Source organism: Ailuropoda melanoleuca, chromosome X (assembly GCF_002007445.2).
Source record: "Ailuropoda melanoleuca isolate Jingjing chromosome X, ASM200744v2, whole genome shotgun sequence".
NCBI lineage: Eukaryota > Metazoa > Chordata > Mammalia > Carnivora > Ursidae > Ailuropoda > Ailuropoda melanoleuca.
In genome coordinates this window covers 50417660-50433599 of record NC_048238.1, presented here as the reverse complement: position 1 = coordinate 50433599, position 15940 = coordinate 50417660, and the positions used below count along the sequence as shown (strand labels likewise).

Below are 15940 nucleotides of genomic sequence, written 5' to 3'. Positions count from 1 at the left end.
ATTGGGAACTTTACGACTACAGCAGTGTGGCAGAGAAAGCCTTTTCCTGTGGGGAAGTAAAGACGAGGGGGCCTTTCTAGCCTCCTGGGCTTTGCCAGCCACTGAAGCCAGACCACGGGCTGCCTTCAGGCACTCCGACCTCTCTTAGGCTGGTTTCTGGGGAAAACAGGGTCTCCAAGCCTCCAGGGACTGGGTTTCCACTCTTCATCCTGAAGCCTGGGCTGTGTGTAGCAGGTGAAGGAAGGAAAGCAGAGCCAGGGGCATCTCTCCCTAGGGCTACTGTCAGGATGCCTGAGGTCATGCTTGGGTGCCACTCAGATTGGGGACCCTGGTCAGATCAGGGAATGGGGGGTCTGCAGCTTCTGCCCAAGCCCTGGCTTCTTGGAGTCCCACCTTCCCCACACGCAACTCACCTCTCAAAGAGAAGAACTGAGGCCCTCCCTATTACCACTGTGGCCTCCCCCCAAAGCCTAAACCGGTGATGTTCACAATTTCTGACGCTAACACTAAGCTCGCATTGTAACCTGCCCTCAGTGCCTAACCCATGACCTCAGGGAAGACAGCCACACAGCCAGAGTCCGTCTCTAGAAATGCTTTATTGTTCTGCTGACAGGTTGCCTGGTGCCTGCTCTCCACCTCCCTCATCTTAAATGCCCTGCTCCGTCGGGCTTTTCAGACCCCTGCTCGCACCCACAGATTATAATATACTCACAACAGAATATGTGTGCGTATATAGATGTGCATATACATGTGTGTGTATGTGTGTATATATATATACACACACAAATACATATATATATTCTGACTGTACAGTATTTATAGGTACAAATAAAATAGGCTTAAAAATTACAACATTGGCTGGGACCCATCCCACTCCATTGTATTGAGCTGAAAGAAAAATAAAGCACCAGTTGGCATTTGAATGTCATTTGGAATTCCACATAAGCCAAGATGGCTGCTGGGCGGGAGGGGTCAGGTTTGGATCCAGCCCCAGCTGGCTGAGATGACCCTCGGCCCTTCCATCTGGCTGGCCAGTTGCCTGAAGTGGGGGCCAGGTCTCTGCTTGATGACGGGGTTCTTACGTCAGCCTGTTACAGTAGGCAGGAAGAGCAGGAGAAGGGATGCAACACAGATACGAGTCTCTTCATTACCATCTGCTTTTGCTTGGCCTGTGTGGTGGGAGTGAGCCTGTTTGCTCTTCAGACATAAGAGTGTGTGACCAAAGGCCACACAGGACACGAGGGACTGGCAGATAAAGTAGGGGGCCTTAGCCGGGGAGACTGGTTCGTTGGTCTCCTGAGACCTGAGAAAGGAAGCCCCACCGCTACCATCTCCCAGGCTACCCCAAATCATCCTGTTGCCCGCTGGTAGTGCTCACTCTTTAAATCAGCCTCATAAAAATCAGCATCGTATTTACACAAATAAAACAGCTCATGGTGGTTGGGGCTGCCCTGCGCTCATCCTCTGCAGTTCACTTTCTCTGGCAAAGCCAGTTCAGGGCCAGTATTAGGCCCCAAGGCAGGACCAGAGCCTCCCACCAACCTCAAAGGGACCCGAGCACCAAAAAGGATGGCTTGGCCTCTCGGAGTGGCAGAGGGCTGGACACACACACTGCTCTCTCCCTTCTTGCCCCTGCAGGTGGGGGAGCTGGCCAGGCTTCAGAGCGATGATGCCTCGGTGGGCCTGGAGGGCCGCAGCAGTCTTCTTCTTCTGACAATGACTCCTCTCCCTTGGGAGGACAGAACACAGGCTTGTGGGTGCAGGTGGAGTGGAGATGGGACACTGAAATTCTCTTCTCTTCCCCCGTGTGTGTGGAGGAGCTTCAGAAAGCCAAGGCGACAGCAGGCTGCTGGATTGGCAAGGGCCTGGCAATGCCCCTGGAAGCAACACATGAGGGCTGCTCCCCTCTCCTCACCCCCTTACTCCCTTGGGGCCGAGGGGCCTGGGTGGTGCCACCCTGGCACCAGGCTGAGGCTCACAACTTGGTCTCAGGGCCAGCTGCCTGCAGGGTGGGGAAGGAGTCCCGGATCTTTGCCACTTCCATGGCACACAGGTGCCCGAAGACTTTGTTGTACCAGTCAGGAGAACGGCCCCTGCGGGGATAGAAGGAGGCGGACGTGAGCCATGGGGTCGGCCCTGGAGCCCTTGCCAGGAGGAAGGAAGAAAGGACTTGCCCCCAGCCCCCAGGGATCGATGACATGTGGCAGAGGTGGGGAGAGTGCCGGGGCTGCAGGGGCCTGGTACCTGAGATCCGCGCGGCAGATGTGAGTGAGCCGGGAGCGGCCCAGGCCGCAGGGCTCCATGAGGTACTGGGAAGTGAGCATCATGGCCCGCACCCCGGACTCTGGCACGGGTTGCTCGGGATCCAGGGACTGGGACACTAGCAGGCAGCCACCACGGGGCAGGTCGGAGCGCCACATCCTGTGGGGAAGGGACACACACAGTCAAGTTCCCGGCGTCCGTTCCTGGTCCACCTCCCTGGTCCCCCACGCGTGGCAGGCTGACAGCCAGAACCCCTCACCGGAGCACCACAAAGTCGCGGCAGGGATGGGGCGCCATGCTGTCAGTAACATAGTGGTACAGCTCCACACCCGGCATTAGGGCTTCCAACACCTGGGCCCGCAGCAGGTCCTCGTCCCAGAGGGCCCTCTCCCGCAGAACACGGTGTAGCACCACGGCTGGAGGGGCCGCCACCTCGGTGGACGCCTTCCACACACGCAGGGGGTGCCCGTCTGGTGCCTGTGAGCCATGGGAGTGGGGACAGGGGACAACTGTCAGAGCTGGAGAATAGCCACTCCGCCCCCCCCCCGCCCGGTTCCAGCATGCCCTCACTTCAGCCCCTGACAAGGCAAGGCTGCAGGGGTCCTCTGCTAACCCTAGCCACACCCAGACAGGCCATCCCTGTGTTCCCTGTCCTCTCTCTCCTTTCTGGCTGTCTGCTTCTCCACCTAGTCCAAAGCACAGAGAGGTGACGGGACGCAAATCCTCTGGGGCCTACCAGGCTCTACCATGAAAGGGACACGGGGCTTGGAATTTCTAGAAGTGTACAGGAAGAGAAGATGGTGATCGTCCTCAAGGAACTCACCATCTAGCACAGGAAGTAGGACACGGGCACGGCAACCGGAGCTGCCATTCAGTGAGTCTCTTGTATGTGCCAGGCACCGTGCGAGCCTCTCATCCCAATCCCATAAGGCATGTTTCACTATGACTGGTGTGTACACGGCAATCTCGGGCTTGTGGTCTTACTGTCATTGGAATCCCAGAAAGAAGATGGCTAGTGCCAAGAGAAGGACAGAGAAGTCATCTCCAGTGTGGGACATGACAGGAGGCTCTGAACGAAGGAGAGGGCATATCAAGATGAGGCTTCCTGTGGCTTGGGACACGTAATGCTTGGGGCAGGTCAGTCTAAGCAGCAGGACAGCAGGGGCGGAAGCACAAAGGTGCAAGTGTGAGGAGCTCAGCACGGCCGTGGTGCAGAAAGATACGGGAGGTGAGGCACTGCACTGAGTGACATGTCTGCAGGGGGGCTTTGGTACAGGAATTCTGGCTGGCGATGCCTAACAGAGAGCCCCTGGTCTCATCTGGTTCTCTCAGTTCCTTAAGGTACTTGGCTCTGCCAGCTGACATCCTCCACGATCAAGCCGAGGCACAGTGCAACTCGCCGGGCAGCTCCTTCCCTTGGGATTCTTGACCTCCCTGCCTGCACTGCGAACTCTCCCGGCACCGTGGCAGCCACAGGCAGTGCGCTACTCACCTTCCTGCAAGCCAGCTCCGTGTGCTGGGGCCCCGGCATACTCATCCAGCCCTTGAAGCGCTCGGCAGCATCCCGGAGCAGCTCCTGGACACTCTCTTCCATGTAGAGGCTCAGGCTGACGCCAGCAGCTTGGGCCTGCCGCAGCTCAGCCAGGGCCGGGCCAGGAGGGCTGAGCTCAGCTGCGCTGTAGGAGCCACACAGTTGCAGCACCATGTCCTGGGGGACCTGGGAGAGCACACATGCACTAGGGCCATGGGGAGCAGCAGAGGGTCAGGGGCCATCGGTCCCAGGACCCACGTACAGGCGTAGAGAGGCCTGGCTACGGATGTGAGGGAGATGAGAAAACTTGCAGGACTAGAGTTGGAAGTTGTGGGGGTATGTGTCAAGTTGGGCCCTGTCCCTGACTTGGGGTGCAAAGCTCTGGCCTGGTGGTTGCCCTGGATCTGGGCCTGCAGTTACTCACCTGAAAAAGTTTCTTGCAGTCACTGATCATGTGTGATAGGCCCTGGGTGGCAGCCATGTTCTCACTCAGGTCCCTAGGGCCCGGCCGGCCAACCAGACTGCGTTTGCTCCTGATCCTGGAGGGAAGGGGAGGAGAGGGTGGCGCATGCGCACAAGACAAGATGGCCGACCAGCTGGCTTCTAGCTCCTCCTAACACAAAACAACCTACTGCCTTCAGAAGGCCCTGCTTCAAAAACATCCAACCAGTCCCAGGCCCCTGAAGAGTCAGGCTGACCCCTTGTGGTGATGCCTGGGAACTGCAGGGACAGCCTTCAAGTGCCCACAGTTCAGGGGGCCCAAACCCTCCCTGCCTGGCCCTGCCACATCCTGCCGTTTCACCTGGGTGAGGGGCTATCCTTCTTGGAGATGTTGAGATGGAAGATGGAAGGTGCCAGGCACACTGCTAGGTTGCCGGCTGTCATCTGGTTTTCTTCAGCAGAGGCAATGTCGCTTAGGAAATAGAGCAGGGTCTGCAGGACCTCTCGGTTCTCATCGGGGAGCAGCAAGGTGGCAGCCTGCGCTGCCGCCAACCACTGATCCTTGGGGAGAACTGTGAGGAAGGAATGGCAGAACGGCTTTCTTATTCCCCTAGAGCTTCCGGCAACAAGTCTCCTGCTTCTAGGAATGCAGAGGGCACAGTGGTCCCAAAGGAAGTCAGTGAGAGGGAAGGGTAAAGATGGGGCTCCAGGAGGTCTCTGGGTACTATATCAAGCCCCACTCTAACGTACAAGGTAACCTTAGGGAAGCCCCTAAGGGCCTCAGTCAGTCTTTCCATATAATGGGTTTGGGGAATAGAATGTGGTCTCCCCTTCAAGGGCCTTTCCAACTCTGGATAGCAGACCTCCCTAAAAGCTCATTCATGGGTGTGGCTAGATTTGCCCACAACGGTTTATCTCTCACAAGCCCCAGGATTCAGGGAGACGGAGAATGGAGCAGGTTGCTGAGGACACGTGCAGGTGACTCACGTTGGTAGATCTGCAGGAAAGTGGTGGTGAGCTTGCTGGTGAAGATAGGCTCCGGCAGGTCCCGGAAGTACTGCTTCAGCAAGTCGGCCACATCGTAGGCCGACTGGCCCTCGTAGCAAACATTGTCTGGGGAGCTCTCATTCAGTTGGCGCAGGTTCTGGATCCTGGACTTCACCCCCGACTTGCGGAAGATGCCCACCTGGCCCATGCAGGGTAGGGGTGGGGTGGGGAGGAAGATTATAAGGCCAGCCCAGGACCAGAGGTCAGGAGTGTAGGCCACCCCAGAGACTTCCAAGGCTGCCAGGCTTCCTGCCGGGCAGGGGAGGAGAAAAATGGCAAAACCAAATAGAAGGGTTTTTATAGTCCCAGGGTCAAGGAGAAGAATGGCTGTAGTGGGAATGAGTAGGAAAAGAGGGACCTAGGCTAAGGCAGGCTCCTAAAGATGGAGCCTACAGTGCTTGGGCCAGAAAGAAGCTGGCAGAGAGCTTGGCAGAGGGGAGCTTCACTGTAGAAAGGCCCAGAAAGGTCTCTAGTGGGCCAGAAAGGCCCTAGAGGCTGCCCTCCCCAGTTCCTCCACATTGGATCTCCTCCCCAGCACCATCTGTCTGCAGGTCCGCCAGCAGGGCTCACCTGGTCCAGGCACTGGCTGCGCAAGTAGCGCATGGCTTGCTGAATGCTCTGTGGCAGTGGCTGGCCTGTGCGCTGCACGTGGATGAGGGGCGGCACCCCAAACACGTGCTGGCCCCGGTAGTCCGGGGTCTTATTCCTTTTCATGAACTTGGGCACTGACCTGTTTGGGGGAATGACAAGAGGTCCGTGACGGTTGTAGGGTCGGCCCAGACACAGCGTGGAGACTCTGCAGTCTAGGGGGGCTCAGGCAGGGATGAGGGGGGTAAAAAACACACCACGTCCCCAGAGTCAACATTCACTGAGCGCCTGCTTGGGGACTGGCCCCAGGGAGTCACAGAGGAATACAGGGAGCCCTCAGTCTGCTTAAGGAGATAATTGTGTCAACAGGCAGGGACAATATATGTGGTCAGGAGTGGAGCAAGCCAGAACTTAGGGGAGGACCCCTGAGGAAGGGGAACTATACCTAGTGGATCAGAGAAGGCTTCAGGTAGGATGTGGAAATTCAGCAGGCTCTTGAGGGATAGGTAGGCGTTGTCCCAGAAGAGAAATGGGGAGAAGGCATTCCAGGCAAAGAGAACAGCATGGACAAAGGCGGAGAGGCAGGAAAAAGAGTACAGCACGTTCAGGGAAGGGCAACGACTTCACTGGCCTACACGGTGGCGCTGCTTGAGGGCGGTGGGCTAAGGAGCCCAACAGCTGTGGCAGGGCCAGAACATGAAAGGGTCATGATGGGAAGGAAGCTGGACCTTCTTTGGCACCGGGGGGCAGGGGGGCGCACAGAAGGGTATTTATCAGGAGAGCAGCAACCAAAGCTGCATTTCAGGACGATCTCACTGGCAGCAGCCTGGAGGCTGGGACCTAGGGTCCCCCACCCCCACTCCTCCTCACACATGGCACACACACGCACATCCCATGAGCACTCCCCACAGCCATTTGCAAGCCACGCCGACCTCATGGGCCACGGCCCCTCCAGCTTCCTGGCACAACCTACACTACTGGCTTCTGGGCTCCTCCCACTCACACCCACCTTCTGGGGCTGACCCTCCCAGGGTCCTGAAGGGGGACCATGAGGGAGCCTGGGCCTGGGTGAGAAGCTCCCCACCCAGTGCAGCCCAGGAGCACTCACCAGACCCATCCTGGCTTGTGGGGCACCGTGTACTTCTCCATGAAGGCGGTGAGCCGCAGCAGCGAGCCCTTGTGCAGAAGGTGGATCTGGCCGGCAAACTGCCGATTGATCTCCAGGGACTCTGAGTTGAGGCTGGGCCGGTGGGAGTTCTGGAAGCTGTGCCAACGGAGCTTCCTGGTGAAAGATGAGGGGGCAGAGAAGGCCAGGGGAGCAGGTTTGGATAAATCTTAGGAAAGGTTGAGTTCTTCTGGTGCCTTTATTCTCCCCAATGAAAGCAAATGGTGGGGAGCTGGGACCACTGTCAGCGCCGCTGCTGGGCCCCAGGGTGGAAAAATGGAATCTTAGCTTCCAGGGCTGCCCAGTGGCCAAGATGCTGTCAGGGAGGGTGGCACAGAGCCGAGGCCCATCTAGTGCCCACAAGCAGCAGCATCACCTTACCCTTCCACAACTGCAATGGGGGCTGCAGAGGGACTGCTCTGAGGATCCAGGATGGCAAAGCTGTGGCTCAGAGACTATCTCCTCTAATACCGTTGATTTACACATGGGGAAACCAAGGCCCAAAGAGGAGCTAGAATTTGCTCAAGACCATAGCAGAGGCAGGCCCTGAACTTAACCTGGAGGCAGTGGAGACCCTGCCCCTGGGCCTTGGGACTAAGAAACTAGCTTGAGGGAGAGTCGTGTGGGGGAGAGAGGGGAAGGAAGAGAAGGAGGAGGAGGGATGGGGAGGGGGAGAGACAGTGAGACACAACAGAGTCCTCTGTCCCCACCCCTACTCAAAACTCCCACCTGCAGGGCCTGGTAAGTGAGGCCCCAACGCCTGAATCTCGTCGTTCACGTGGTGCTGATGCCTGAAGTCCAGCCGGTGAGCCTGCGGCCTCCGCCTCGTTCATGGAGTTTCCACTACTGTCCAGTTCACTGGAGGAGGCCACTGTGTCAGCAATGGAGTGTCCTTCTTCCACAGACAGGCTGGAGGCAGAGGTGGGTTCCCCACCTGAATTCGCCTCCTGCCCATGATCTTGGGCTGGGCCCGGGGCCTCAGCCTCGTCCCGTTCCTGGGCCTGGGCCAGGGGCTCAGCCTGAGCCTGATCCTGGCCCTGAGCTGGGACAACTGGCTGACCATCAGCCTGGCCCAGGGCTGAGGACCCTCTGCGGGCCGGAGCTTCCATCTGGGCCAGAGCCTCAGCCTGCCCTTCGACCTCAACTGTGGCTATGTCTACTGATGAAGGGACCTCCTCCTCTTCTTCTTCCTCCTCTTCCTCTTCCTTATCTCTAGTCCGCAGGTCTGGGTAGATGGCCTGAGACCAGAGCTCTACCCGTTGCTGCAGCCCCCACACGTGCTGGAGAATGTCGTCTAGGTGGGTATAGCTGCCCCTGTCCTCCTCCTCTTCGGCTTCAGCGCCAGCCAGTACGGGCTCTACTGGGTACAGCTCGGGCATGTTGTCATAGATGCTGGCATGGCTGCCCGTGGAGCCACAGGAGCCCCGGCGCCCTTCATAGCCCCGGGGCCTACCTGGCTGCCAATCGGCCAAGCGGTGTCCGTCCTCAGGAAACAGGCTTTCAATGGACAGGGAGCGAGGGAATGTGCCTGGTTTGTGGTCCCTGGGCACATGTACGAGGCAGTCACCCCGGTGCACCCGCTGTGGATGCCGAAACATGGTCACAGGCCAGGCCTCCCAGGCCCTCTGAGTCGCAGTGCTGCTGTCACTGGCTGAGGTGGCCCCTCTGTTCTTGGCCCTGTAGAATCCAGCTGACAGGAAGCCACGGCGACTGCAGAAAGAGGAGGCTTTGGTGGCCTTCTCTAAGGTGGCTGGGCCACGTTCAGCCTCTGCTTGCTGACCGCCACCCTTTTCCTTCCGCCTCAGAGAATCGAGGTGCTTAAGGAAGCTACGAGAACGGTGCTTCTTGGCTTTGTCCTGGGAACCCTCTTGGCCCTGGGTGGGGCTAAGGAGGGGCTGGTCACTCGGGCTGGGGACACGGCAGGGCGAGGGCAGGTCTGTTGGTTCTGGCGATAGGCTCACGGTGATGGCTGGCAGGGAAGTGGCACTGAGCTCCGTGAGGACGCTCTCACAGCTGGAGGTCCCCGGCAGGCCAGGACTCGGGGGGGCCAGCAGGTCAGAGGAGCCCCCGTGAGACCAGCACTTCCTTTCTTGCTGGAAAGCCCAGTGGTTGCTGATGGTACACTGCTCTTCTTCTTCTGAGTCTTCATTCTGGGGAGGGAGCCACAGGGTCACGTCAGAGAAGTCTAGTCCCCAAGCCCCATTTGTACCCCACGCTCTGCCTCCAAACTCTTGGGGGGCTTTGAGGTAAAGGGCCCTGCTTTCAGATGGAGGACATGTCCTAGAAGGGGAGCTGGCTCTGGGAGCACCAGAATAAGCCAGGAGTAAGAGACAGAGCCCAGATGGATGGTAATGGTTATCTCATTAATTTAATCTCTCCTTGTTTTACAGACAAGGAAACCCAGACCCACAAATGAGAAGCCATTTGCCTAAGGTCATACAATGGCATGCAGTGAGTCAGTGACAGACCCAGGGTTAGAATCCAGGGGACTTGACCTCCTGTCCTCAGCAGCCTTCCAAGTCTTAGATTAGAACCACAGAATGCCAGAACTGGAAGGAGATTTTAGATTGCCTAATTTTCTATTTTGCAATAGGGGGAATCAAGGCCCAAAGAGGGGAAGAGGCTTGCTCAAGGCCACTGAGCAGTCAGTGGCAGAGCTGGGACCAGGCTCCAGGGTTTCCTACTTCCCAGGCCAGGGCTCTGGCAGCTTAGCTGACCCTCCTGGCTCCAGACCTCTGGTGGAGAAAGCCCCAGAAGGAACCCACAAAGCCCGACCCTATGGAAGGATGAAGTCATCAAGCTAGCATTCCAGGGCTATTTGCAGACTAAGAGTCCTCTCCGTTTCTGCAATCCCAGATTGGCAGACTCAGAAAGGCCTCTTGAGGCTATTAATGTCCTCCCCCCATCCAATTCAGTGTTGAGATAGGGAAAACACAGTTGGGGATCTTGACCTCTCAGATCATATTGGCCCTGATTTTTCCACCACACTATTCTGTCTCTGCTCCCTAGTCAAGGAAGTCTTGCCCTCACAAAGCGGGTAGTGGAAGCAGATAGATTTCCCTGAGGAAGGGCCATTACTGGGTCGAGTTATGAGTAAACTCAGAGGGGGAGAGGTGTGCCACGGGGGGTGAGTGAGGCCATGGGCCAGGGTACTTGTTCTCAGACTCCATGTCTAGGCCACGCTTGCCAAAATCCAGCAGGCTCATATAGCCCCTTATACCTCACTCCCAGGCTGGAGCAAGGCGCTGTTCTATACATCCCAGGACATTGGAGCTAGTTTTGCAAGTGGTCTGTGTACTTCCTGAGTCCCCCGTGGTGCCACAAGGCCCCAGGTCCACCCTTGCCATGACTCACCTGCTTGCTTTGAAAGTGAACTTCCAGTTTCATCGAGGCACAATTGTTCAAGGTCATCAGCCTCCTGCAAGGAAAGAAAGCCGTGCTCACCCGAGGGTCCCCACCAAAACCCGCAGGGCACGACCTACCAAGACAGTCCCAAGACGCCATCCACTACTTTACATGCCCGAGCCATCAAAACATCTCCCAAGATCCAGTGTTCATGAGGGTTTCAGTGCCAGACACAGTGCTAGGGAGATTATGGCTTCTGTCCTCTGGGAACTTATATATGGGGAATAAACTACTACAGAGATGGGGCAAGTTCAAGAACAGCATAGCCCAAGGCACAGCTGGCACACAGAGGGTGGGACAACGACTTTCCATGAAGGGGGATTAGGCAGTCGGAGAAGGCTTCCTGGAGGACAGAAACGGGATTCTGAAGGAGAAAAAAAACCAGGCACTTCTATCCTAGGCTTCCACCAGAGGCTGTGACAAGGAAGAGAGGGAAACAGTCGGTAAACAGACCAGCACGGGTGTGACAGGGGAGACTGAGGCTGATATGGGTGGTCAGAGCCAGACTGCAAAGGTGCCTCAGGCTAAAAAAGCTTTCCTTTTCTCTGCAGGAGGTTGCACACTTCAAGAAGAGGGGTGCCTGCTTGGAAGCTGAGTCTAGTGGCTGTAAAGAGGCTGGATCAGGGCAAGGAGGGGAATGGCAGGAAGGCCAGTTAGCAGGCTACTGAAACAGATCCAAAAAGCCGTGGTTTGGCCGGAAACAAGGCCCAAACCAGTTTAAGTAGAGAGGGGACAAAGCAGAGGAATGTCTGGGGAATCTATCTGAAGGAAGAAGAGGAATCAAGGCAGGATCTGGGCTCTTTAGCTAGAGTGCCTGAGTGGTGAGGCACCCCAGACCCAGAAGACAGAGCGAGCAGCGTGACCGCTGCACAGGAAGCTTGGTGACAGGCTGGGCTCCTCCTGTGTTGGAGGGGACAGGGACTGTTTCTTTTCCCAGGGAAGCCCCAAGCCAGGCCCTGACCTCCCAGGCCTGGCCCTCAGTGCCCCTTACCTGCACAGGGCCCCCAAAGAGTCCTCGTCCAGAAAACCGTGGTTCTTCTTCACAGATCCAATATCCAGGGGAAACAGACCTTCTGTATGGCGGAGAAAAGCCAAGATGAGTCGAGGGTGGTAGGTCAGAAACTCAGGGCCAGCAGCTCTCGAGGTGGAAAGGGGAGGCCAGGGAAGAGAGGAGGGAGGAAAGCAACAACCTGAGCAGAAGGAGCAAACCTGGGGTAAAGGAGGGGCACAGGGAGCTCAGGTTGACCATCGGAGGCAAGTCCAGGGTTGAGGGAAAGGAGGGCTGAGCTGGATGAGAGGACCCAACAATAAGGCTGGTCCCTGGGAGATGGCAGGCCCGAGGCCTTGGGCAGCTGCCAAGAGCCAAGCTCGCCCCCTCCGCAGTCCCCTTTGAATCCTGGGCTACTCAGACAGGGGACCTGCTCCCTGGCCCAAGGTGAAGTGGGGGTAGTGGGAAGACAGTGAGGACAGAGAGGACAGTGTACAGCCAAACAGGGGAGCCCACTCCCTGGGATGTAGGAAGGGGAGGGGAGAGAGGAAGGAGTGGAGTCAGAGGACAGAGCATCCAGGAAATCCCACACCTCTCTGCCTGACTGCTAACACAAACCCATTTTCTCATTTAACTAACATTAATTGAGCACCTACTTGATGCCAAGCACTGGGGATACAACAGTGAACGACAAAAAAATGATCTCTGCCTTCACGGAAAGACTGTATGTGGAACAGGAAAGACATTAGCCAGGGTGATGGGGTAAAGAGAGGCCGGCAGGGTGGGGGCCACTCGTAGAGAGGTGACTTCCGAACTGAGTCCTGAAGAATAAGAGAGGGCTGGCCGGGCCAAGAGCCTGGGAAGAGGATTCCAGGCAGGACTAACATTAAGGCTCTGAGGAAGGAAAGAGCACGGTGTGAGCGAGCACTAGGCAGGAGCCTGGAATGCAGTGAGCAAACTGAAGAGGACTGAGCAGAAGTTGGGTGATGAGGTCTTGACGGCCAGAGCAAAGCATGTGAGCCCACCCTCATTCTGAGTATGCCAGGAAAGCAGCAGAGGAGCGACAGAGCAGAGCAAGGACAGAGTGAGGCCCAGGGCTCTCTGGGTCCCTGTGGCTGCCGTGTACTGAAGAGAGGAGGGGATGCAGGAAGGAGGCTGGCACGCTATGGTGGGTGAGCGGCGATGGCAGGTTACACAGGAGGCAGGAGGATGTGGGTGGATTCGAGACATAGTGTGGAGGGAGAAAGCAACTTGCTGGAGGATGATATATGGAGGATGTAGGAGAAAGAGGAATAGAGGATATTCCTGGCTGTGGGGCTTGAGGGGACGGTGGTGCCCTCCGGAGATGGAATTTAGACCTGTTCAATCTGAGATGCCTGTCAGACAGATGAGGAGATACTGAATCGTTGGTTGAATAGATGAATCTGGAGCTCGGGAATGAGGTCTGACAGAGATATTTGGGAATCCCCAGAAGATACACGGTACTTGGAGAAGGATCTCCTGGGAAAGAAACGTGGAGAGGGAAGAGGGGCCAACATTGAGCACTGGGATACCCCAACATTTAGATATCAGTTAGAGAAAGCAGAGTCTGTTATAAGAAGACCGACAGTGGCATCTAGAGAGAGGCAGCCAAGGGAGGTGAGTGTTCCAGAAGCTGAAGTGAATGGCCAACTGCACTGAATGCTGTTGAGAGATTAAGACTGGGAAGTGACCGCTGAATGTGGTCACGTGGCAGTCCCTGGTGACCTGGACAAGAACTGTTTTGTTGGCAAAGTGGGAGTGAAGGCAGGGGACAGTGGGGAGTGTGGGAAGAAGAGGGAGAGGTGGAAACAGCAAATAGAAACCACTCCAAAGAAAAACAGAAAAATGAAGAGAAACAGGGAAACAGAGGCCAGGCGGAAGCGGAGATGAGGTCAGGGGCCCCGGGGTGTGTCTGCAGACGGCATCCTCGGCAATGGTACAACGCAGGGGCCGTGCTGCAGACAAGGTACTTCAACACACTGGTGACACCAGAGCTTCTGACAGCCAATCAGAATGACCCACTAGAGATGGTGCTGCCACGACAGGAGCTGGGCCGAAGTACACAGCTTCTTGCGTGGTTCGAGAAAGGATCTGATTGGCCTCATTTTCCAGATGAAAACCAGAGGGAAAAGGCGAGCTCTGGGGTAGGGAAGGGGGAGCAACTGAGTAGCCTTACCTTCAAAAAGCTGAGCATACTGAGGGAATCCCGTTGCTCGCAGCCACTTGCATGCTCTCTTGGCCTCGACTTCTAGAACGGAACAGAGGGACAGAAATAGGCAGAGAAATGGGCTTAGCTGGGTGTGTGCTGCCTCACTTCCAGTGGATGAGCACCTCTAGTTCTCGTCCTCCAGAAATGGCAAGGAAGGCATGGAGGGGGCTGGCATTTTCGCTGAGTATCACAGCCAGCTAGGATTTACCTTCGGTTCCCCATACCCTGCCCTCTGTATGTCCTGGTGCACCTTTCTTGAGCCTCACTCCCTGCCTGTCTCAACACCCCTCTCACTCTCCCACCCCTGCCCAAGAACAGAACCCACCAGCGGCAACTCCCACGAAAGGGTGGAGCCAAGGAGTACTGCTGGGGGAAGAAGCCACAGCTGTGTCTTCACCTTCCCCTTCTTCGGGAGGCCACCCCCTTCCATGGCCCTGGCTAGACCATCCTAGTCCAGCTCAGGATACAAAATGTTCAATGATCATCATTCTCTCTCCCACCATTATTATACGTAACATTCCGCCGCACTTTGAGAACCTAATCTCACTTAACACACACACAATATGCTGTGAAAAAGGTTTTACTCTCTCTATTTTATGGGTCTCCAGACAGGCTCAGAAAGGAAGGGACCCATCCACAGTCTCACAGTTGACCAAGGTAGCAGTGCTGGGGCCAGAGTTCAAGCTCAGTCTGACTCCCACTCAGGGCTCCTACCCTTCTGACGTGGCAGCTTCCCCAATGCTCACCTTCCCCTACCACTCATTGATTTCCAGCCCTCCTTCCCCAGGGAGCCTGCCAGGACTGACCCAGCTCTCCCCGGCGGTTAGGCTTATGAGGTATAATCCAGTGCGAATTGTCATGATGACAGTGTGGACCCGTGGGAGTCTTGGAGGACATTGGTTGGGCTAGCCTCCCACCTAAGCTCTGGGAGTGCCCAGCGCCCCTCGCAGCCTCAATGGAGACATGCACCTGGACTAAAGGAGGCCAGAGTGGGCTGAATGCCATTAGCAAAGCCCTGGGACTGCCCAGGCAGCAATTTGTTTCCTACCCAAGTGCTGCCAGGGAGCAGTGGGGCTGGGACTACAAGACCAGGCACTGTGGGGCTGGCAGCGGAGGAGGCTGCTGGCTCAGCAGAGCGGCTCCGGCCACAGAGCCATGCGCCCAACATCTCCTTGATTTCCTTAGCGCCCATGACCAGGCGACTCCAGGGAGACTGGTGAGGTTTCTCTGAGACAGGAAGAGCTCTTTCTTTCTAGTGCTCTCCCATGGGGAAATCCAGGGTGAGGTCCTGGCAGCTGGGACTGAGAAGTTAAAAGACAAAACGGTACTTGAGAGGATGCCGGGTGGGGAGACAAGGGAGGGAAGAGGGCAGGAAGGTGGAAGTTGGTCAGAAAAAACAATAGACTTCTGAAGGGTCACACACTGATGAGGATTTGAGGGGGGAGAAGAGAAGGCTCTGGAGCCGCTGAGGGCTTTTGGAGCAAACAGGAGTGGGGCAGGGATGAACATCTGTGCATTTCCCAGAGTGAGGGCCACCCCAGCCTCTGCCTCTGCACACAGCTGTAGCCAAGTCTGCTCATGTCCACAATCCATGAAGATCGGTGTGGGACAGCACACCTGTACACACGCACAGGTAGGCCCCTCGGTCTGTGCACACACCTAAATCTGTGTATGTGCACGCGTTTTTGGTTACTGCAACTTTCGAACCTATGATAAAGATCTAGGAGTCATCAGGACTTTTTTTTTTAAGATTTTATTTATTTATTTGACAGAGATAGAGACAGCCAGCGAGAGAGGGAACACAAGCAGGGGGAAGTGGGAGAGGAAGAAGCAGGCTCCCAGCAGAGGAGCCTGACGTGGGGCTCGATCCCAGAACGCCGGGATCACGCCCTGAGCCGAAGGCAGACGCCTAACAACTGCGCCACCCAGGCGCCCCACTCATGGAGTTCTTATTCCCACATTGCAGATGAGGAAACCAACGGAAAAGTCACTTGTCCTGGGTCACATAGCTAAGAAGAAGTAGAGCTGGCCTTCACAGGCAGATCTGCGTGACTTTGAATCCTGGGCCTCTTGGCCTTTGGTGGGGCCAAGTGTTTGTTCCCACAGAGCTCAGCCAACAGTACCCCAGACCCTCTGGCAGGGGGCAATGCAAGCCTGGGAGAGGACGCAGGTCTCTAGGAAAGAGGTGGTCTGGGAGAATTGTGCTAAGAGCTGCTGGAAGGGACTGCACATCAGCCCAGGAAGCATTTGAGGACATGATTTTGCTGTTAGGACAGCTGAGCC

General features: G+C 56.5%; 1 protein-coding gene across 4 annotated transcripts in view; it reads right to left on the bottom strand.

Moving 5' to 3' along the window:
• Positions 1–577: 577 nt before the first annotated feature.
• STARD8 (StAR related lipid transfer domain containing 8) overlaps positions 578–15940 on the bottom strand; it is a 76872-nt gene continuing 61509 nt past the window's right edge. For 3 of the 4 annotated variants that reach the window (XM_034649144.1, XM_019793568.2, XM_011217613.3), the window contains 13 exons: positions 13625–13696; positions 11431–11512; positions 10389–10452; positions 7764–9184; positions 6978–7151; positions 5852–6011; positions 5222–5420; positions 4596–4806; positions 4218–4332; positions 3755–3979; positions 2522–2739; positions 2245–2421; positions 578–2093 (listed from right to left, as the gene is read on the bottom strand). In XM_034649144.1, the coding sequence (XP_034505035.1) occupies positions 1976–2093; positions 2245–2421; positions 2522–2739; positions 3755–3979; positions 4218–4332; positions 4596–4806; positions 5222–5420; positions 5852–6011; positions 6978–7151; positions 7764–9184; positions 10389–10452; positions 11431–11512; positions 13625–13696 (3236 nt within the window). In that variant the 3' untranslated portion in view covers positions 578–1975. The remainder of the gene's footprint in view (positions 2094–2244; positions 2422–2521; positions 2740–3754; positions 3980–4217; positions 4333–4595; positions 4807–5221; positions 5421–5851; positions 6012–6977; positions 7152–7763; positions 9185–10388; positions 10453–11430; positions 11513–13624; positions 13697–15940) is intronic. The other variant, XM_034649145.1, reaches the window with a different exon arrangement.